This window comes from Trichechus manatus, unplaced genomic scaffold (genome assembly GCF_000243295.1).
Source record: "Trichechus manatus latirostris isolate Lorelei unplaced genomic scaffold, TriManLat1.0 scaffold00059, whole genome shotgun sequence".
In the NCBI taxonomy this organism is placed as follows: Eukaryota; Metazoa; Chordata; class Mammalia; order Sirenia; family Trichechidae; genus Trichechus; species Trichechus manatus.
Window position 1 is genome coordinate 5,989,150 of NW_004443995.1, and position 23,669 is coordinate 6,012,818.

Genomic DNA, 23,669 nt, shown 5'->3' on the forward strand with positions numbered 1-23,669 from the left:
TTAGCAGCTGAGCACATTAACCATTTGCACCACCAAGGGGTGAATCTATATTACTTTTCCTAAAACAAACCAACAAGACTCAATCCCAAATTTAGAACAACTCCACTTCTAGAATATCTGCATTAACACACACACTCTCCCTCCCCGTTATGAGAGACCAACCTGGTTTTGGCATTTCCAAAGGGAGACAAGGAGACAGGCCTTGTGAGCGCAGAGGTAACCAGCCCTTCTGAGTTCCAGAGCTGTTCGAACAAAAGGCTGTGATGCTATCAGAAGCAGTTACTGTGTTGTAGCTTTTTTTAATCATAGGAATTAAGGAAAGGCTTTCAAAGTAACAGTTGTGCTATTCCATTTTCAAAACCAGCTTTCTGTATATTACTAAATTAGGGTTTTAATAGTAACTTCTATAACATGAATATTAGGGGATTTTGATGTTCCTTTTCTAATCATGCACAAGATGCATAGCTTATATCTTAGAAGCTTTTCATCTCAGACTTTGGTAGAAAGTGCTTACTTTCTTGAAGTAGTCATGGTATGTTTAAGAGCAAATGGGGCCTTGGAGAGCTCATGATACTAAATGCTTGTTTGTCTTGAACTAATGAATCTCTAGTGCAAGATAAGAGGAAGCTGGAGCATCGTGGCACTCCTCTAATAATAAAATGTTGAATGCAGCAGTCGTTTGCTCAAAAATTGCGTACTCTGCATGTTTCCGTAAATGCTATTCCACTAGCATTTGTGTGTGTGTGTGTAAGAAAGGACAGAACCTAATAATACCTGTCAGCACTGACTCATGGTTCCCGCACTGACTTTCAGACCTATAAATGGAAAAGTCATACCAGCTCAACAGCCTCCTCCCAAGGGGGCCCCTGAGAGACCACCTCCCCCTAAACTTTCTGCAGCCAGAACGTCATGTAAAAAACTGCCTTTTAATCGGTCCTCTTCTGACATGGATCTTCAGAGAAAACAAAGTAACTTGGCATCTGGACTCTCAAAAGCCAAGAGTCAAGTCTTAAAAAATCAAGATCCGGTGCTACCCCCTCGCCCCAAACCAGGACACCCTCTCTACAGGAAATACATGGTGAGTTTAGCTTTAAAATATTCATGGTCAAGAGGTCAAGATGCCACTTCCCTTAGAAAAAAGACGATGAAAGAAATGTGGAATTGCCACGTGCCCTAAAAGTGTGTTAGATAAGTAGGCCATAATCAAACCTATGTCTTTAACATAGGATGTCATTATTAGGAGAAATATAGAGGAGGGAAAAAGGGCAGACAGGAATTGTAACCCACTGTCTGGCTTGACGAAGCAGAAACTGAAAAATCCTACCCGGTAGAGTGTACTAATGGGATAACTCTGGCAGATATGATAGTTTACTGTTGCTACCTTGCCACTGAGTAAATTTTAAGATGAAGTAGAAAGTTAGTTCTTATTAAGATGGATGGTTTTTCCTCATTTTCCCTTTTCTTGAGCCTAATTATCATGGTCCATTTAATAGTTACCATTTAGAAGTTTTCATCAATAATTGAGATAGTTTGGATATTAATTTTGTTCTCCTTAAATGTTTTTTTCATCCTCTGACCTTAAGGCTTTGTCTCCATTTCCCACATTTGAAAAATAGAGTTGATATGCTGTCTATTTCAGTCAGGTTAACCTGGTAGAATCTAGAACAAATAAAAATGATAAGGAGGACAGGTCTGTTTGTTCTTTTTAAACAGTTATATGGCAAAGTAGCTCTTAATAAGAGTTGCAGTTAATAATTTTATGTTCTTCTACATTTCTATGATTGATCTCAGAAATTGTTTTTACCTTAAACCATTTAGGTTGGTTTTTTGTTTGTTTTTTTTTTTCATCTTCCTTGGAAAAGGGTATCTTAATTATCTAGTGCCACTATAACAGAAATACCACAAATGGGTGGCTTTAACAAACAAATTTATTTTCTCACAGTTTAGGAGGCAAGAGGTCTGAATACATGGTGCTGGCTCTAGGGAAAGGCTTTCTGTATGTTGACTCTGGGAAGGTCCTTATTTCTTGGCTCGATCTTCCTGTGGCATGGCATCTATCCTCTCCCATCTCTGCTTGCTCATTTAATCTCTTTTATATCTCAGAAGAGACATAAAGACTCAAGACCAACCCTGCACAATCCTGCATCATTAACATAACAAAGACAACCCATTTCCCAAGTGGGATTATAACCACAAAGCATAGAGGTTAGGATTTAAAACACATACTTTTGGGAGATACAATGCAATCCATAACAAAGGGTATGGACAGATAAGAAGGGTTGGTATATTCGTGTATACTCATATTCGTTTAAATAGTTAAAGTTTCAATGCTAAAATGCAGGGGTGCTTTTGGGGATAGATTACCTAAAAAATAAAAATAGTAGCTGACGTGTACTGTGTACTAATGATGAGCACCAGGCACCATGCTTAGGGGAACAGATTTCACTGATGGTTCTTAGCATAGCTGGATAATGTCAGTAAAGCACTTAAGAACTTAATAAAATGGTGGTAGATTTCAAGTGATATGTCTCTTTATGAAATAATTCCTTAAATCCCTCATTTTTTCCATGGTTACACTATCATTAAGGAGCCCTGGTGACACAAAAGTTAAGCGCTCGACTATTAACCTAAATGGTGGTGGTTCAAACCCACCCAGCGGCTTCATGGGAGAAAGACCTGGCAATCTGCTGTAGTAAAGATTACAGCCTAGGAAACCCTATGGGGCAGTTCTACTCTATCACATGGGGTCACTATAAGCTGAAAATCAACTTGAGAGCACCCAACCCTACCATTAAATTGCTAGCCTCAAATGGGTAAACCTAGCCCAGAATCTGAGTACAATGGGAGCCTTGGGACTGTGACCAGGATGCTGGCAAGCAGCACCCCAACCCAGCATTAAAGGACCATGCCCTGCACTCCACTTCTGTGCTCCCAGGTGATCCTTGGGCCCAGGCCACCTCCATTTCCTTGTTGGGATGACCTTGCGTGACCACATCTCCTGGGAATGTCTATTATATTGTGTAAGTCTTCTGGCCTGCACTGATCAGCTAAAACCAACCAAGGCAGGGAACTGAGCCACCTGGCCAGGGCAGAGTGCAGATATAAAAAACATTCTAAGGTCAGACGGAGCTGAGTGGATCAAGAAGTGGCAGGGGCCGGGGCTTTCACCTGATGCTTGATATCAGAGAAACTGTAGGAGAAGATAAGATTCCAGGCCAGTGGAACACTACAGGGAAAACTTCGGTTTCCTGTCAACCTTCAGAAGGCAGCAGGCAAGGACCATGTATTAAAGATGCGCCTTGACAAACAGGTCAGATACTGAGCATTTATCCTTCAGATGCCCAGGGGACTTGACGGGCCCTGCCCTGTAGAATGGAAACCCTGGTGGTGTAGTGGTTAAGAGCTACGGCTGCTAACCAAAAGGTTAGCAGTTCAAGTCCACCAGGCGCTCCTTGGAAACTCTATGGGGCAGTTCTACTCTCCTATAGGGTAGCTATGAGTCAGAATCGACCCAGCAGCAATGGGTTTTTTGGTTTTTGCCCTATAGAATAGAGCTTCCCAGTTGTGGTTGCTGAGGGGAACTTGATGCCACATTCAGCCTCGTATCCATGAGCTTTTGGTATCCATGCAAAGTGGCAGGCTCCACTAGCTCTCGAGCATGAGGAAGCCCGATGAAGAGTTTAACTGCTGGAGGACCTGCCCTTTCAGTATACATGCCAAATCCCCAGATGCCCAGCAATTTATGAGGAGGTTATCTGATTGTGAATAATCCTCTTATTGGTTTGCATTTAAGCTGTCTGTGCCTCATGGAATTGCCAGTGAAGACATTGTCTCGGAAAACCCAGGAGAACTCTCTTGTAAGGTAAAGTAGGGCTCTTTTTTTACTGACTAATATAAAAAAATTCTGGCCTCTATTACTTCTATTACACATTATTAAATGCTTCAGGCTCCAAAGATTAAAATGTGAAAAAAATAATAAAAAGTAATAATGTTTTATTAAATAATGATTTCTTCAGAGAGTGGTATTGTACCTTACAGCGTGGGGACGTACTTGTGATGCTGAAGCAGGCTGAAAATAATTACTTGGAATGCCAAAAGGGAGAAGATACTGGCAGAGTTCACCTGTCTCAGCTGAAGATTATCACCCCACTTGATGAACATCTTCGAAACAGACAAAGAGTAAGGAATTAATATTGTACAGCCCTCAAATCACACATGGTAGCACATTTCGTAGAACTATTAATTATATCTCATCCTCAGGTTTTTATTAGCACATTTATTTTAACTAGAGCAAAAATTACAGTTGCATTTTATTCCATTTTGAGAATAAATTACTTCTAAGAGACTTGCCGCTGCCATACTAATCACTTTGATACACAGAATGACTGCCCTGTATTTTCCCTCATGTTGTGCAGACTTAGAGCAGCCAGACACTCGGTCAGTAATTTTCAACTGTGAGATCTGTTTATTTTTTTAAATAATGTAAACATATTTACCAAAGGGCCAGATATTAGTTTCCTAGCAGAATGGACAATTATTTTAAAAGAGAGCTCTGTAATTGCTAAGTCTGATGTAAAAAGCACATCCCTTAAAGATTTAAACTTAGTATAAACCTAATTTCTCTGATTACAGCTCTTAAAATAATGAAATGAAATGTAATCCAGCAAACACAAGTCACAGTTTGGGCCTGAGATATTCGTGGAGCCTTGGAGAATGCAATGATTATTGAAGATCGTTTGTTTAGCAAGAAGAAGAATGCCATTGAGAAATTTGTAGAGATATATTTTTAAAAGAACTTCCTAAGTTACCCAGTTAAATGTTTAGTGTCTGTTAGTTACTGTAGCAAACATGAAAAATAACACCCACCCATCATTTAACCCAAGTAAAGTAATCTGGTTTGCCACTTACCCTACTTTTTATACTCTACTCCCATTCTTTCTTCTTAGAAGGCAGTTCTGTTTTGAAGGTAGCTAAAGTCCCAAGTTTTCTCTACTTTAAATATTACGTTACTCATGTTGTACTATAGACTTCAGATTAAACATTACCTTACTCATCTTGTACTATAGACTTCAGAGAGTTGCCTCTGATTGCCAGCTACTGGTGATACTGATTAAGCCTCTGTAAGCATCTGAACTGTTGGCCATCACTATGTTTTTTAGAAAAAAATGAAACTTATTTGAAAGCCTAGTATTTTGTTTGTTTATTTTAAATTCCAATTATATGATTACAAGGCATTTGTTGTTAGCTGCAGTCGAGTTGGCCCCTAACTCACGGAGACATCTGTGTAACAGAGTAGAATTGCTCCATAGGGTCTTCGTGGCTGTAAACTTTATGGAAGCAGTTCACCAGGCTTTATTCCGCAGTGCCACTGGGTGGTCGAACCGCCAACCTTTAGGTTAGTAACCCATCGCAAATGCTTGCACCACCCAAGTTACTTTGAAAGCCTGATATTAAGGTAAAGATTTCTAAGAATGTGTTATACTTTCCCTTACCTTAGAAAACAGAGCATATTGAACATTATCAGTTGAGGTTGCATTGGACAGATGATGGGGAAAGTGGGAGATTGGTGTCTCATGCATGCTGAAGAGCACAGACTTAGATTTCATGGAGCTGGGTTTGAGTTCCTCTTCCATCACCTTAGGCAGTTATTTAACCTCTCTAAACTTTATTTTTGTTGTTGTAAAAATATATATAACACAACATTAGCCAATTCAACATTTGCCACATGTACAATTTAGTGACATGAATTACAGTAATCATGGGCAACCCTCACCAATAATTACTGCCAAATTTTCTATCACCATAAACAGTAACTCTCTGCTTCCTAATTAATGACTCCTGTCTTAGTTATCTAGTGCTGCTATAACAAAAATACCACAAGTGGATGGCTTTAAGAAAGAGAAATTTATTCTCTCACCATCTAGGAGGCTTGAAGTCCAAATTCAGGGGTGTCACCTCCAGGGGAAGGCTTTCTCTCTCTGTCAGCTCTGGGGGAAGGTCCTTGTCTTCACCTGGGTCTACGAGGGCTTCTTAGCCCAGGGACCCCAGGTCCAAAGGATGCACTATTCTCCTGGCTCTCATTTCTTGGTGGTATGAGGTCCCCCTGTCTCTCTGCTCACTTCTCTTTTATATCTCAAAAGAGGTTGACTTAAAACACAACTTAATCTTGTAGATCTAATCCTGCCTCATTGACATCGTAGAGGTGAGATTTACAACACATAGGAAAATCACATCAGATGGCAAAATGGTGGACAATCGCAAAATACTGGGAATCATGGCCTAGCCAAACTGACACATATTTTGGGGGGACACAATTCAATCCATAACAACTCTCCCTCCCCTCCTTCCATTGCCCCTGGTAACCGCTAATAAACTTTGGTCTCTATACATTTTCCTATTCTAGATGTCTCATATAAGTGAGATCATAGAATATTCATCCTTTTGTGATTGGCTTACTTTGCTCAGCGTAATATTTTCAAGGCTCATCTATGTTATAACATCTATCAGGACTTCATGTCTCTTTATGGCTGAGTAGTATTCCATTGTATATATGCACCACATTTTTAAACTTCATTTTTTAATGTGTGAAATAGGTATGGTAATTCCTGACAGAGTTGTTTTTAGAATTAAGTGATATATTGTATATTCTATTTATATGAAAAGTCCAGATACGTAAATCCATAGAGACAGAAAGTAGACTAGTGGTTGCCTAGAGCTGGGCATGGGTAATGACCACTGATGGGTATGAGGTTTCCTTTGGGATGATGAAAATATTCTAGACTTAGATTGTGTTGATGGTTTCACAACCCTGTGAATATACTAAAACCATTGAATTGTACACTTTAAATGGGTGAATTTTATGGTATGTGAATTATATCCCGGTAAAGATGTTTAAAAAATTAAATGAACTTATACATACAAGGTATTTAAAACAGTCACACATAGCGAGTGAACAGTAAACATTAGCTGTTATTATTATTGTTAGCAATTATAGTCATATTGAAAAGAGGTTTGAAATGTATTAGATGTACCTACCAGATATCCACTCTGATGGTGTGGACTGAGTTATACTGACCCCTTGTGGGCAAGCCTGTCTAACCTGTCCCTCTCTCCCTTTATCTGCCAGGCCAGACTGACGAGCAGCATGGCCAAGGATATCTATACATAAAGGCGGAGAAGGGAAACCGTGTAACTGGGGGACACAAGTCGCCGCCCCCTGCCCTTCTTGGTTATGCTTAGGTCTTTAATCTATCTGTAATTCATGCTTGTGTTTGGTGTGAGATAGGTCTCTAACTTCATTTTTTTCCAAGTGGATAGCCATCTATCCTAACATCATTTATTAGAGAATCATTCTTTCTCCACAGATGAGTAAATCAGAAAAAAAGTAAAACCCTTACATGCACACGTATAATACATTATATAAATAATAGTTTATATAAAATATCTCACAATTCCCTTCTACAATTCCTGAAATTCCCACATGGCTCACTTACTTAGGGAAAAGTACTAACCAATCCCTAAGAAAATGTCTGTGTTACCTTGATGTCTCAGTTTCCAAACACTGCCATAATAAAATACCACAAAGCGGGTAGCTTTAAAGAACAGATATCTATTTTCTCACAGTTCTGAAGGTACAAGTACAACAGCAGGGCATCAGCAGGGCCATGCTCTCTGTCTACTCTAGGGGAAGATCCTGCCTTGATTCTTCCAGCTTCTGGTAGCCCCAGGCATCTCATGGTATTCTTTGACTTGGAAGTGTGTTTTCAAATGGTTCTTCCTTCTATATGACTCTGTTTCTATGTCTCTTCTCTCCTCTTATAAAACACTGGTCATATAGGATTAGAACTCACCCTACTCTGTTGTAACCTTGTTAACATCACTGATAATACCTTCAAAGAAAGACCCTTTCCCCAAACAAGGTCACATTCACAAGTATAGAGGGGTTAGGACTTCAGCATATCTTTTAGGGGGACACAGTTCAATCCATAACACTTGGTAAGCTAATACAGTAAGCCAACATTAGCTGTTACTCTCTTGATGTAAGTTAGTATTTCACTTTACATAACTTGGGGGAAGGTAGGGCGCCTCCACAGGCCATTTTGGTTGAAAGAGCCGGTGAGATTCAGAAAATATCCTGAGCAAATGTACTGCATTTGGAAACCACAAAGTGAACCATCATCCACAGTGGATCTGATCAGGAGCGTGCAGCATGGCCAGGGGAGAGGACAGGAATAGAAGCATTTGATGGCCCTAAAGGGACAAGAGTAATTGAAGGATATGATGGGACACAAAAATCTGCCTCCACTTATTTCACAGGTTTGCCAGTGTCAAAGAGTTTAGATTGTAACTCCAAATAATACTATCCTTCAGTCAGACTTGATGACGATGATAGTGATGTGGATAAGCCTGTCGCGTCATACAGAGAAACTAAGAATAATAACCGCTTTCAATAAGAAAGGGTCACTCTTCAAATTTAGCCTTTCCTCTAGCCAATCTAGGCAATTGGCAAGATGAATAGAGAACATTGAATTCTCTTTGTTAATTTACTTAGAATTACCGCTAAATAAACCATTCAGATAAAATAGAAAACTCAGGCCAGGCATGGGAGGTAGTGCTGTTTTCAAATTAGAGAAGGCATTCCGTTAAATACTAATAAATGAAATGAATTTTACTTTTTGTGAATTATCCTTTTGTGGAAATTCATTAGTTCCTCTCAAAGGCAAAAACGTAAATCGCAGAACTTTCTTCTCTTCCCATCCTAATGAAGACACAACTTTTAAGGCTGTGTTATCCGAGTTTAGTCCTGGTCACAGTTTAAGGGAAAAGCCACCCTTGAAATGGAAAAAGGTCAAAAACCACTGCTTCAAGGTAGACTAGGTACTGTTAAAAATAAAAGGCAGAACAAAACCAAAAAATAAAGGTTAAGTTTTACTCTCTTGGTTTTAAAAAAAAAAACAAAACCATGCTGGGAATGTTGATAATTGAGCGTTATTTCTGTCCTCCCTTGACGAAACACATTCCTTCTCAACTTGATAATGATTCCCTTATTTGTCTCCACTGTGTGGTTTGCATCTTGTACTCTTAATGTAATTGTGTCCAGAGGACTTTAATGAAAGAAGTTGGTCTCAGAGCGAATAATAAATCCAGCCTCCATCCTGCACACTTCATTCACAGCCCTGTTTCCCCGCTAAGGATCCAAGCCACTCTCAGAAGCCTGTTGACAGTAGTGCTCCTCACGCTGTTGTTCTTCATGATTTTCCAGCAGGTAAGGACATAAATAAAAAAGCAGTAGAACCTTAGGATCCAGGAACGGGCATCCTTCTTGGGTCAGCCTCTCAAGGCCATCTTTCTTCATTTCTGTGCCTACAGAATCCTAGATTGGAGAGGTCATGCTATCCATCACTCAGACCTCTGGAAGGGTTGATTGCACCCAACATTCCAGACAGCTTAGCGCATACCCTTGCCTTTGAAACTCTCAGAGAGAGAGAATAAATAAATAAGTTGCCTACCAATTACAGACTTTTTAATTCCTTCAGAACAGTAGGTACCAATTAACAGCTCCACTGAAATTAATTCTAATTTAATAAGTAAAGTTCTTGTGTCCTAGAGTTGTCAAACTGACACGTATCTCAGCTACTCCCTAGGAGATCAAAATATAAATTTGTTTTGTAATCATTAACTTTAGTAAATAAGCTTCTGAGTTATTTATAACTTTCTCCTTTTTTTAATATACTTGGTAGACTGATTTTTATTTTAGTGTGGGTAAATTTACTTGCTAAAGAGCTATAGTACGTATTCCCTTAGTTAATATTTTCAAGTTGAAATGATTTCTAAGCACAATTGAGAATAATGATATGACTATTATACCATGTTTATAAAGCCCTCAATTGTTCAATGTGTGTTCAGTAAAACTGGCAGCAAGAGGTTTATATTGCACAGTAGGAATCATTGGCCAACACAACTTTTTATTTTTACCATTTCTCATAAATAAGTGCATGATAAATATACCTAAATTGGTTTTATAAAAGGGAGCTCATAACAATATTTCCCAAAAAAGAATAGTATTTTTAAAAATCAATTTGATTAGTATAGTCTGTTCTCAGAATCAGTGGAACATACTGTGTCTCAATGGACAGAACCAAATGCTGCTTTGTGCTCTGCTCTAATCAAATCTGCAACCAGGATAATTCATCATATGTAATTTCAATTTTATATTACAGAGCAAGTCGATGATTTGAACCTTGCTTCTGGAGAAATTGTTTATCTTCTGGAAAAAATAGATACAGATTGGTACAGAGGGAAATGTAGAAACCAGACTGGTCTATTTCCTGCCAACTACGTCAAAGTAATTGTGAGTCATGTTTGTTTTAGTTGGTCATATACTCAGTGAAAGAGGAGAGTGGGTTCAATGTGGCTTGCAGGTTGGAAAAAATAATCAGAAGTCTAGATTCTTGGATTCTAGTTCTCTCTTTCATTGATCCATTTGGTGTTTAGAAAATTCAAAAAAATAAGGCCTTGTTCAAATAGGTAATGGTTATTTATTTTCATATTATGGGGTATGAGAACTTAATGCCTAAATGCTTTCTGAAATCCTAAGATGAAATACCACCATAGGATCTACTGTTGAAGCAACTATTCTTGGAGGGTTTTCAGTCACTTAAGGATGTATGTTAATTCTTTGAGGCATTTAGTAAAAATAAATTAAATGGTCCTAAATTGTCCTTAACTCTATGGATTACGATAGTCTGATCCTCAGCCGATCATGGGAATGGTGCAGGACCAGGCAATGTTTCGTTCCGTTATGCATGGGATCACCATGAGTTGGGGCTGACGTAACAGCTGCTAACAACAACACAGTAAATTTTCCTTTAAGAAGTGTTCTCTGAGATTATGGTACCACTTCTCGTTTGCTTTGGAGTGCACTTTATTTTTGGTTTCTTTCATTATTTCTATCGCCATCTCCATATACAAATATGTATATATTTGGAAATACTAAAGTACTTTTATTGGAGCTGGTGGTCCATTAATGGTTTTTCACGAAGTAATTTCAAATCTGAGTGGGAAAGATGACATTAAAGCATCAGAATTTTATACACCATCACCACCTAACTTGTGAAAGCAGACCACTGTGATGGATCCCTAAGTGCTAAACCCAGGTGGCTATGAAATAGTGGGATAAAATCAGACTGCCACTGGAACATTTATATCAACAGGAAGAGTACGACTCAGTCTCTGATATAACCTGTTGATACCAGAAAATATCAGTAAAGCCAGCTTAAATAGTTGAACATTAACAGCTTATTTGGGAGAAAAAGCAAATAATTTTCCATTACATCAGAAGCTTAGAAAACAAGCATAACAGTGGAACCTCTATTTTTCAAATATAAATGCATTTGAGTCTCTTAGAGTAAAAAAATGTGGGTCTTAAAAATTGTCTAGTATATGTATGTCCTGATTCTTTGGAGGAATCCAACCACACTCTTTAAATTAATATTGAGAATAATGTTAGTTCTAGCACCCTTCTTCATTTTTCTTCTGCCCCATGTAACAGTACTCTTAAAAGCACAATTACCACACTGAAATCAATCTTACTGAATTTGCCACATTATTGTTAGATAAGTGTTATTTCTGAGCCCACAAGTTTAAAAAATTGTTTTAAAACTTCGAACTTTTAGAATTCATCAAGAAGCCGCTGATTTGTTTAATATAAACTTCAAAGCCTTAAGTAGTTTTCAGATGGCATGTGTCATGGCCAAATATTTTATAAAACCCAGCTCTGCTGAACCTTGTCATGAGATACTCTGTAAAGTGCTTGCCACTTGGTAGATGCTCACTAAGTATTCCTTCTCTATTCACATTACAGGGGAGAAAAATAAATATTTCAGAGTTATGAGTATGGAGAGAATCCACAAGTTAGACTAAAATGTTTTTTGCGGGGTCAGGGAAGTATTGTAGAATTCTCCCAACACTGGAGTAGGTGTGATGGTAGTGATGTGTGACAGCACAAATGCCTGGGCCCAGTTGCTTTATCAAGTCCTTCTCGTTTGAAGTTTTCAACTTGGAAGACATGCAATAGAGAAAGCTCAGTCAGGGGTAGAATGATATTAATGCGCTTGTTCCAGCAAATAAAAGAAGGACTGATTGGCTACACGAGGAAGACAACATCACAAGTTAGGAATTTTTTTCAAAACCAAAATTCAGGGTAAGACTCTTTGTACACATGGTACCACTTAATCAGGTTAACACCCAACTAAACTAGTTGATTTCAATGATGCATTTCCTAGTAAACCAGTTGACCACTGAGTCGACTCTAATTAATGGTGACCTCATGTGTGTCAGAGTAAAATTGTGTGCCATAGTGTTTTCAATGGCTGATTTTTGGGGAGTAGATCGCAGGCCTTTCTTCAAAGTACATCCGGGTGGACTTGAACCACCAGCCTTTAGTTTAGCAGCTGACAATGTTAAGGATTTATACCACCCAGGGATTTCTTTATTACTTAACATTAAATATATCTTATTAAACTCTGAAAAAAATACAATTGTTCCCTTGACTTTTGTCTTTCCTAGATCGATATTCCAGACAGAGGAAATGGGAAAAGAGGATCGATTTCATCGCATTGTGTTAAGTAAGTTTTATTTATGTTCTTTTCCACAAAATATGAAGGAGGCAAGTATTTATATCATAAAGAATTACTGAGCTTAAACATTTCAAATGTTTAAACAAGTTTGCTTGTTTAAAAAGCTTTAGAGGATTAAAATTCTGATGGAAATGCAGCATGCTGGTAGAAGCTGACATAAGCGTAAGTTCTCCGTATCAATGCAAGATGTACACAGACCAGCGCAACAGGGTCCATCCAGATGCTTCCCACAGCCTGGCCTCAGCGTGAGCAGAGATAGCTTTGTCATCTCTCTTAGTTTCCGAGTGCTACTGTAACAAATACCACAAGTGGGTGGCTTTAAAGAACAGAAATTTATTTTTTCAGAGTTTAGGAGGCTAGAAGTCTGAATTCAGGGCACCAGCTCTGGGGAAAGGCCCTCTCTCTGCTCTGGGGGAAGATCCTTGTCTCAACTTCTATAGCCCAAGTGTTGCTCAATTCCTTGACAGTCTTTATGTGGTGTCTGTCTTCCCAGCTTGTGGTACTTCTTTGTCTCATCTGCTCTTTTTATAACTCAGGAATGATTACACTTAGGACACACCCTACACTGATATGGCCTCATCAACATAACAAAGAAAACCCTATCTCCAAATAGGATCTCCAAATAGATCCAAATAGGATCTCCAAATAGGACTCCCAACACATATTTTTGGGGGACACAATTTAATCCATAACATCACCCAGTGCATTTTATTTTGGCCTTCTGGTGTTGAGCTACCAAGTACTTTCTAGAAGGTTCAGATATTTTTGTCATGGAAAGTGTTTAAACCTTATAGAAATATAAATCCTATAAAAACTGCTAGACATTTTGTATTGTTTTGTTTTCAAAACAGGAACTTGGAGAAAGCGAAGAAAGAGTTAAGTTAGAGTGGTCTGCCTTTATGTCTGAGAACCTTTTGGTGAATTTATATACCCTTTTATGCATCATTGTAGCTCCTTTGTGATTTAAAACACTGCCACAGTGAAACTTTATATTATAGTTCAATGAGCAAATTAATAGAATTCACTACCTGCTAAAGACTGTAAACCTGTCTTCGAATAGGTCAGACATAAGGAGAAGCTCCCGAAAGAGTTTAGAAAATAAATGCAAAGGTTGTCACAAATAAGAAAACTTCTGATGCCCAAACGGTTGTGCTCTATTTCAGGTTCAGTATTTCTCCTATTTTTAAGCAGTATTTCCTGTGTCAGCAGGTCAAATTTAAAGTGGGCTTTCACAGACATTGATCCACTGACCTGACATAAATCAGAATTTGATTGGAGCCAGGACCAACCGTTTCTCATCAGGCAATTGCTTCTCCTCAGCCTGTTGCTACTGAAACCTCCTTTCTAAAGCCTGTGTTCTTCAAATCGAAGTTTTGGTATTAAATCATGCCTTCCAGAGACACAGTTTTATCTCTGCTTTTATCTTATTTTCAGTCAAAATTGTAGATCATATAAGGATCATTCTGGTTCTCAGAAATGAAGGCTTTTTAAAGGAGATACAAAACTACTTTTTAAAAGCAGCAGTGTTAGGTATAAGATTAAGTGGTATGAGATGATATGCCAAGTTTCTGTTTTCTTCGTACCTTCTCCTAGTTTTGAAAGCCATTTCTCTATATGCGCAGCTCACTGATTGATTAATGTATATTGAGCATCTTCTCTGTGCCCAGCTGATACCTGTTGCGTTCTACCATGGCAGTTTGATTTCCTGCCCTGAGATTCTCAGGGTTAACAAAAAAAACAACTGTTGCTGTTGAGTCAGTTCTGACTTATAGCGACCCTATAGGGTTTTCAAGGAGCAGCTGGTGTATTTGAACTGCCGACCTTTTGGTTAGCAGTCGAACTCTTAACCACTCCGCCACCAGGGTTTCCATTCTCAGGGTTAGCACTCCTAAACTCAATGCATTTATGATTGCAAGGGTTCAGGTTGGCCCATAGGTTGCTATGGCTTGAGGATACAAAGATAATGGAAACTGGGGAGATTCTGCATTGCAGTAAAGGTGATGAAAAGACATGGTAGTGTAAAAACTGACCACCAGCTGCTTATGTGGAATCTGCATGAACTCTGTGACCTTGACCCTTGACTTTTCTGAGTGGACAGGTTCCTATTTCAAAAGTAAGAACTATCATTTAGAAGTGTAGCTTATTCTTTTTCATGGAAGATTTAAAATAATGCCTCGCATGTTTGCTGAGAGACCAAATGGAGGTTTTTGAAAGTTAATTACTCTCTAGTTAACCCACAGATGTGTTCTTCTTTGTTCAGAAGCTCAAGATGTGTTGCTCGGTTTGAATATATTGGAGACCAGAAGGATGAGTTAAGTTTCTCAGAGGGAGAAATTATTGTTCTTAAAGAGTATGTGAATGAGGAATGGGCCAGAGGCGAACTTCGAGACAGAACTGGGATTTTCCCCCTTAACTTTGTGGAACTTGTGGAAGACCATCCCACTCCTGGTGCAAATGTTTTCAGTGAGTATAGAGAGAATAGAGTTTCTGATTATGTCATGTCCTGATTCAAATAAACCAAATAATAGGATAAAGTTGCATAATAATCCATATTGCCATGTTTTCTAATACAGAAAGAAAAATTATTTTAAAATGGTAATTTGTGTTAGTTAATCTTATAGGGGTAGTCTCTCAAAGAGCTGGGTTTTGTTGTTTTTTTGGTAAATAGCAATAGATTCATTTCAGAAATGGCAGACAAAGACTCTATGTATAGACTTTTAAACAGAAATGGACTATAGAGTTTCACTAATGTATATCTCCCTTCACTTTACAGTTAAGGGAACAAGCCCAGAGATGGTAGTACCAGGTCAAGGTTACATACCCAGTACATGTGAAGTCTAGAATTCCAGACTCTTCACTCTTTGGCCACAGTTTTTCTCCAATACTGTATGGTCTTTACATCTGACATTTCAGCCTTTTTTTTTTTTCAACGTAGGCGCAGAGGTACCACCAAAGACCAAAAATGAAGATTCCAGCTCAAGTTCTCAGGTAGGCTGCTTGACTAGGTAACTGTAGTGACAGCCAGGTTTAAACTCTTGGTGGAATATTAACGATAACTGTCAAGAGAAAATACTATTAAATCATTTTTCAATTCATATAGGAAATGTTTGCAATGAATAAAATAGTTAATATCTTTATTATATAGAGAGCTCATACAAATGGGTAAGAAAAACACTCAGTCCCTGATAGAAAACTAGGAAAGATACATGACTGGAAAAATCATAAAAGAGATACTATAGGTGGCTAATGTTGAACTGACTACAGTTCTCCAAAAGAAAATGTTTGCATGATTGCCTGTGTTTCTTGGGAGTGATAAGTGCCATTCTTCAGGGTTAGTTACTCAAGTCCAGGGGAAAGAGGGCTAAGGTTAGGGTTTTTTGTTTGCTTGTTCTTTATTTTTGTTTTGTAAGTCATCAGTTATTGGGAACTTACAGTGTGCCAGGCACTGTGCTAAGTGTTTAACGTGCATTATCTCATTTAATCCTCACAACAACCCTAAGATGAAAGTGAGGTGAAGAGAAGTATCTTGCCCAATGTCACGCAGTTAGGAAGTGACAGAGCTGGGTCCGGAACCCATACCACCTGGCTCCAAAACCTTTGCTCCTATCATCCTTTTCTGCCTGCGTGAGCTTTTTGAGTATAAGGTTCCCATCCCAACTTGGCAAAGATGCCTCTTCACAGAGCAAAGCCTTCCCCTGATATGTGTGAGGTAAACGCATCCTTGTTAGAGCACTATTTCGTAACAGCCCACCACATTTTGTTGGTTAAATCCTGCCAGCCTCAGAGCTAACTATGCCTCATAAAATTAAAATTATGAGTTATGAAGCTCTAGGTATGTGATGGGAGGGCAGTGGTGGTTCAGTGGTAGAATTCTCCCTTCCATGCAGAAGACCTGGGTTCAGTTCCCATCCAATGCACCTTGAGCGCAGCCACCACCCACCTGTCAGTGGAAGCTTGCATGTTGATATGATGCTGAACAGGTTTCAGCAGAGCTTCCAGACTAAGATGGACTAGGAAGAAAGGCCCGATTGTCTACCAAAATCAGCCAGTAAAAACACTATGGACCACAACAGTCCAATCCCGCTGTGCATGCGGTCGCCATGAGTCGGGGTCTGACACGAGGCAGCTGTCAACAACACAGATATGCAATGGAATCTGAGTCAATCAAAGAGACACCTGGGAAATAGACTGCCCAGTTCTGATCCTTCCTAATTCAGGGAAAGAAGACATTCGCTGAAAACTAGATCGATGCGTCACCTGAATTTTTTCATAGTATCACAAACACTTCATCTGATTCCTTCCAGTTCCAACCCCTGCTGAGAATTTGCATTTCCACCCCCACCCCTGAAATACTGAAACAGAATCTACATTTTAACAAGACCCCCCGGTGATTCTTATTGTTTTGAAAACCACTGCTACTAGTGGGTCTCAGAACTGGTCCCTAACCAGCAGCGTTAGCGTCACCTGGGAACTTGTTAGGCTTGCAGATTCTCAGTAGGGGTTCGAACAGAAACGAGCTGGTTCGAAGCACACTGTACATAAATATTGAATGCTCTTACCTAAATCTTTAATGTAATTAATGTCATAGATCATAATAAGAAAAAGGGTTTTGCTAAAGTACTGCATATTCCTTAAAAGCAGAAAAGCCACAAATTCTATTACCCTTGTCATTTAGAATTACATTTTAAGAGAAAAGTTATTGGAAACTCTTATGTCTGAAACTTCATAGCAACATAAATTGTAGGTTGATTTAAAGACATCGCACACCTTGAAATCTTATGACCCTTTAGCTTTCCTGCTACTGCTTTTTAAGCTTCATAGAAATTAATTTCAAATACAGTCTTACATTTCTTACCACAGTCTTCTGATTTGTAACAGGATAATAGTCTTTCTGGAGAATGGTGCGAAGCTCTTCACAGTTTTACAGCGGAGACCAGTGAAGACTTGTCGTTCAATAGGGGAGACCGGATCCTGATCCTGGAGTGTCTGGACTCCGACTGGTACAAGGGCAGACTGCATGACAGGGAGGGAATCTTCCCAGCCGTTTTTGTGCGGCCCTGCCCAGGTATGACAATATAAGAAATGAATCTTACTCTCCGAGGGAAGCTGAGACCTTTGTGTGTGTGTGTGTATGCACACATATATACATGTATGTATGTATGTGTATACACATATCTATATATATATGTATATATGTACATGCTCAGTTCAAGTTGTTTGCCTACACGCTGTTTGCATTTGAAAGAGTTGATTCATAATAATATGCAAACTCCATTCATTTACTATGTTGGAGTTATAGAAAAAGAAAAGTGCCTTCATTTAATAATGGCTAATTGGGTTTACTAAATATATTTTGCATGATTTTTTCCCTGCTAAGAGAACATCCTTCATCTTCCGGCAAGTTAAATATCTTTAAAACTAATTGAAAATATTCTGTTCTAAAAGTGACAAGTGGATTTCTAAATTCTTGGTTGTGTTTCAGTCCAGTGTTTTCTATATTTGAATTTTTGATGTCTTCATAGGTGAGGCAAAAGGTCTGTCTGCTGCAGCACCGAAGGGGAGGAAGGCCAAAGCTTTGTTTGATTTCCACGGGGAGAATGAAGATGAGCTTTCCTTCAAGGTCAGAATGCCTGTCTTTTCATAATGCAGCTGTATTGTATTATACAGCTGTATTCAGCAGCTATAAATTTTGAAATGTCTTCTCTACACTGAAGGGTGGATCAGATGGGTGGAGTAGTGATCATTAGCCAAGAATGAAGAGATCTCAGACCCTAATTCTAAAGGAAGAAGCTAGAGAAAGTGAATAGGGCAGGCTGGACTGATAGTTGACAGGAGTTTAGGAGTGGTACTTGGGGAAAACATTCTTGGTTTAATAGCCCCATGGTCCCCAGTCTGGTTCCTCATTTCTTGGCCTAATAACATCTGTTACGTGTTGTATTGTGCTTCACCCCACCCAAAATTTATGTCAGAATCCTAACCCTTATACATGTGAGTGGGATACCATTTGGGAATGGGCTTCTCTTTCTTATGTTAATGAGGCCGTATTGGTGTACAGTATGTCTTAAGCCAATGACTTTTGAGATATAAAAAGAGCAGATTAGGCACAGAAGCAAGGAAACACAGGTGGGGTAAGATAGATGCCACGCCACATGAAGATTGCCAAAGAACTGAGGAAAAGAAGCTGAAAAGAGACAAGGACCTTTCCCCAGAGCTGACACAGAGAGAATGACAGAGAAAGCAAGCCTCCCCCAGAGCCCATGCCCTGAATTTGGACTTCTAGCATCCTAACTGTATACCATGGTCTGCCAGAAGAAAGAACAAATCTGTCTTGGAAGAAGTACAGCCAGAATGCTCCTTAGAAGCGAAGATAGCGATACTTCGTCTCACATACTTTGTACATGTTATCAGGAGGTACCACTCCCTGGAGAAAGACATCATGCTCAGTAAAGTAGCGGGTCGGTGAAAGAAAGGAAGACCTTCAACAAGATGGATTGACCCAGTGGCTGCAACAATGGGCTCAAACATAGCAACGATTGTGAGGATGGTACAGGACCAGGCAGTGTTCCGTTCTGTCGTACGTAGGGTCGGTATGAGTAGGAACCAACTTGATGGCACCTAACAAAACAGAAACAACTGTGAGAAAATAAATTTCTGTTCATTAAAGCCACCCACTTGTGATATTTCTGTTATAGCAGCTCTAAGAAACTAAGACAATATCTAATCTCAGTAATATTGGGGGTTGTATTGGTAGCCCTAGTAAAGGATCCACAGTAGTTGCAATGATGGATTCAGACCTACTGGTGATAGTGAGGATGATGCAGGACCAGGCAGCGCTTTGTCCTGTTGTACATAAAGTCACCATGAGTCAGAGTTGACTCAATGGTAGCTAATAACATAACCATAAAAGATGATCGTCTACATGGCCCTCACAGCCTGCTACTAACATGTCTTTGAAATAGGTGGATTATTTCTTACCTTACTTCACTAAAGAAGTACTTTTTTGTTTTTTAACAGCTCTATGCTCCTGTTTTCCCAGTCCACACTGGACCATGCCCAGAGGAAAGAAAGCACCCAGGATAGCACTTGGGGACTGTACAGAGCAGGAGGGTGGTTTAAGGAACTAGAGGATATTCAGGGTTCAGGTATTTAAAGTAGTATCCTTTGGAAGATTAGATTTTTGCTCTTTAGGCCCAGGATAGACCTAGGAACAGTGCTTGAAAGCTATAAAAGAGATAAATTTTACTTGATATGATAACTTTTTAATAGTCATGCCCTCCAAATAGCCTGTGTCAGATGGTGGTAAATTCCCCATTGCTGGAGATGTTCAGTCAGAGGCAGGGATGCTGTAGAAGGGAGTTAAAGCATCAGGTGGGTGACTGGATAAGATGAGACTTAAAACAATGGATGCCCAAGCAAAGTTCTCACCTGTCTACAACAAAATGAGGAAAGCAAGGTGACAGTGGATGTGTGCAAGCTCTCGGGAAATAAGGGAGTGAGGTGGGCGTGCCAAGATATGTCAGTATAAGGCTGGCTAACTTTCCTATTTTGCAATGGAGTTTTTCTTTATTCTGAGAATGTTCTTCCATCTTCTTGACATTAAAATGTCATTTCTATTATAAAATATTAATTTTAGTAAATGATAGGTGTTTCTTATGTCCTAACTGTGCAAGATTAAATGTTGGTACCCCATATCAAGTTTCTGTCGTTTTTTGTTTTTTTTTTTTTGTAATTTCTTGGTCCTTAGAATCGAAAATTTAGAGATAGTTGCCTTAGTCATTTTTAGTCTTGAGAGGCAGTGGTTCAAAATTCATTAATTTTATCTTTACATAAAATGGTACTGCAAGTGAAGAATTCTGGATTCAAAATTTTGGGCCATCATTTAAGTTACGCTAGTATAAATAACAGAACTCACAGTATCCTCCAGAAGATAGAGTGTCTTCATTTTACAGATGACTGACTAGAACCAAGATAGTTCTAGAGTTTTTAGTTAAGGGATTCAGTATTGCTGGTCATTAATAATTTATTAAATATCCACAGAATATTGGTAGATAGAACTTACTAGAAAGAATAGTCCTACCTCTCAGGAAACTGGCATGGTATATGTACATATGACCAGAACTAAGAAAAATAGTTTTAGTCATCCATTATGTTATTACTTAGAAATCAAAGGAATTTATTTATAATAGAAACTTTGAATAGCCAGGATTTTTAGAGATTTTAACAGAGTAAATTAATGATATTTGATAGTCAACATTTTTCCTTTCCATTTTCCATAAAGAAAAGCCTGAAATCAAACCACTTTTCCAGAGGGCAGTGTACTAGGGCTACAAATAAATCAACTTAGTCTGATAAAGATACTTTTAAATGTAGCCAAGGTCATCTTGGACCGTTGTGGAATTTTAAAAAACCAGATTCTAAGGAATGATTAGAAACCATAAAGAACAAAATAGTTGCAGGAGATAATTTCAGAAATCATGTCTTCATGCGCTGAAGGAATTACAATTTGCAGATGAATAAGACTCGCCGGCCCCTTTGACTAACCTGATGAGGATAAATCAGTGCTGTGAGTCAGGGTGAAGCTCTTAAAGAAAGAAAAAATGCAGATTTCGTATTAAGGCCCTGGAGGAATGGGACAAACCAAATGGCAGAGGAGAGTACCATTATGTGGAAGAATAAATGCAGAGTGAAGAATGCTCAGGATGTTGATGAAAGGCAATTACAGTAAAAGCCTTTCTAAATAAAAAGGCCCATTGTAGACTGCAGTGGTCACATAGCCTAGTGGTTAGGAATACAGGCCCTGGAAAGTCTAGGTTTGAATCCTGGCTCTACCACTAACTAAGCATGCAACCCTGAGCAAGTTACTTAATCTTTCTGAGCTTCAGTTTCCTTTTCTGTAAAATAATGAAATCTATAAAAATTTCTACCACCCATCTGTCAGTTTGTCCTACTGTAGTGGCTTGTGTGGTGCTGTGATGCTGGAAGCTATGCCACCAGTATTTAAAATACCAGCAGGGTCACCCATTGTTATGGATTGAATTGTCTCCCCCAAAACTATGTGTTATAAATCCTAACCTCTATGCCTGTGGTTATAAACCCATTTGGGAATGGGTTGTCTTTGTTATGGTAATGAGGAAAGATTACTGTAGGGTGTGTCTTAAGTCCATCTCTTTTGAGATAAAAGAGATTAAACAAGCATTGAAGAAGCAGAGATGGGGGAAGAGAGATGCCAAGCGGCATGAAGATTGCCCAGGAGCAGAAGCTCAAGGAGACAAGGACCTTTCTCCAGAGCCTACAGGGGAAGAAAGCCTTTCCCTAGAGTTGGCACCCTGAATTCAGACTTCTAGCCTCCTAAACTGTGAGAAAATAAATTTCTGTTTGTTAAAGCTACCCATTTGTGGTATTTCTGTTATAGCAGCACTGGATGACTAAGACACCCATGGTGGACAAGTTTCAGTGGCACTTCAGACTAAGACAGACTAGGAAGAAAGGCCTGGCAATCTACTTCCAAAAAGTAGTCGGTGTAAACCTTGTGGATCACAACAGAATATTGTCTGATATAGTGCTGGAAGATGAGCCCCCTATGTTGGAAGATACTCAAAATACACAGTGGCCACAACAAATGGACAGTGTTTTCTTCTGTTGTATATGGGTTCACCATGAGTTGGAGCTGACTCGACAACAAGTAACAACAACAACAAATTAAAAATTTATCTTTAATGTGTATCTTGAGCATTGTACTCTTTTAAGATCTATCTATATGGGATCAAATTGACAATAGCAACTCAAAAGATTAGATAGAAAACTTAGGGGGCAGTGAGTTTACATTAATGAGGGAGGAGCAACTCAGAAAAGGAGGATGAGAATGGTTGCTCAACTCGAAGAATGTAAACAGTGTCGCTGAATTGTACATGTAGAAACTATTGCACTGGTGCATGTTCTGCCATGTATATTCTTAACAACAAAAATAAAATATAAAAAAATTATCTTCAACTCTACTGGTCTTACCCCTTCGGGAGCAAGGGAGAATGAAGAAAACAAGATACAAGGGCAAGGTTAGCCCAAAAGACTAATGGACCACCACTACCGCAGCCTCTACCAGACTGAGTCCAGTATAACTAGATGGTGCCCGGCTACCACCACTGACTGCTCTGACAGGAATCACAACAGAGGGTACTGGCCAGAGCTGGAGAAAAATGTAGAACAAAATTCTAACTCACAAAAAAGACCAGACTTAATGGTCTGACAGAGACTGGAGAAACCCTGAGAGTATGGCCCTCAGACACCCTTTTAGCTCAGTAATGAAGTCACTCCCGAGATTCACCCTTCAGCCAAAGATTAGACAGGCCCATAAAACAAAACAAGACTAAGGGGGCACAACAGCCCAGGGACGAGGACTAGAAGGCAGGAGGGGACAGGAAAGCTGGTAATAGGGAACCCAAGGTCGAGAAAGGAGAGTGTTGACATGTCATGGCGTTGTTAACCAATGTCATAAAACAATATATGTACTAACTGTTTAATGAGAGACTATTTGTTCTGTAAACCTTCATCTAAAGTACAATTAAAAAAAAAATCCTAAAAGAAATGAACATGGGGGAAATAAAGCGATAAACCAGAAAATAAAAAAAAAAGTTTTACAAGGATTCAACTTGTTAATACATGTAAAGTGTCTGGTACATGCCAGACTTTCAATAAATGTTTGCTTTTTTTTTTTTTTTAATTATCTTTAAAATGAGAATGTTGATAATACTACCCACCTCATAAGACTATGGTGTCTTTTAAATGAGTTAGAACCTATAAAGTACATAGAGTAAGACAAGGCATACAGTAAGCAGATGGCTCACTCTTCATCTCCAAGTCTTTGTTAAATGTCACCTTCAGTGAGGGCTTCCCTGGCTGCCCTCATGAAGTGGCAACCTCACATTTTCTGTCCCCTGCCACCAGAACAAGGACTTCATTCAAAACTATATCCTGCGTACCCAGAACAGCGTCTGACACATACTGGGTACTAATAAATAACTGTTGGACAAAAAA

The 23,669-nt window shown here is 39.0% G+C and overlaps 1 protein-coding gene across 1 annotated transcript in view; it reads left to right on the forward strand.

Moving 5' to 3' along the window:
* The window catches only part of SH3D19 (SH3 domain containing 19), a 52,358-nt gene that overhangs the window by 25,854 nt on the left and 2,835 nt on the right, over positions 1-23,669 (forward strand). Inside the window, exons 7-16 of the mRNA XM_004378827.2 lie at positions 814-1,078; positions 3,794-3,862; positions 4,039-4,179; positions 9,193-9,265; positions 10,221-10,351; positions 12,568-12,626; positions 14,899-15,101; positions 15,574-15,626; positions 17,517-17,703; positions 18,161-18,258. Coding sequence (XP_004378884.1) covers positions 814-1,078; positions 3,794-3,862; positions 4,039-4,179; positions 9,193-9,265; positions 10,221-10,351; positions 12,568-12,626; positions 14,899-15,101; positions 15,574-15,626; positions 17,517-17,703; positions 18,161-18,258 — 1,279 coding nt within the window. The remainder of the gene's footprint in view (positions 1-813; positions 1,079-3,793; positions 3,863-4,038; positions 4,180-9,192; positions 9,266-10,220; positions 10,352-12,567; positions 12,627-14,898; positions 15,102-15,573; positions 15,627-17,516; positions 17,704-18,160; positions 18,259-23,669) is intronic.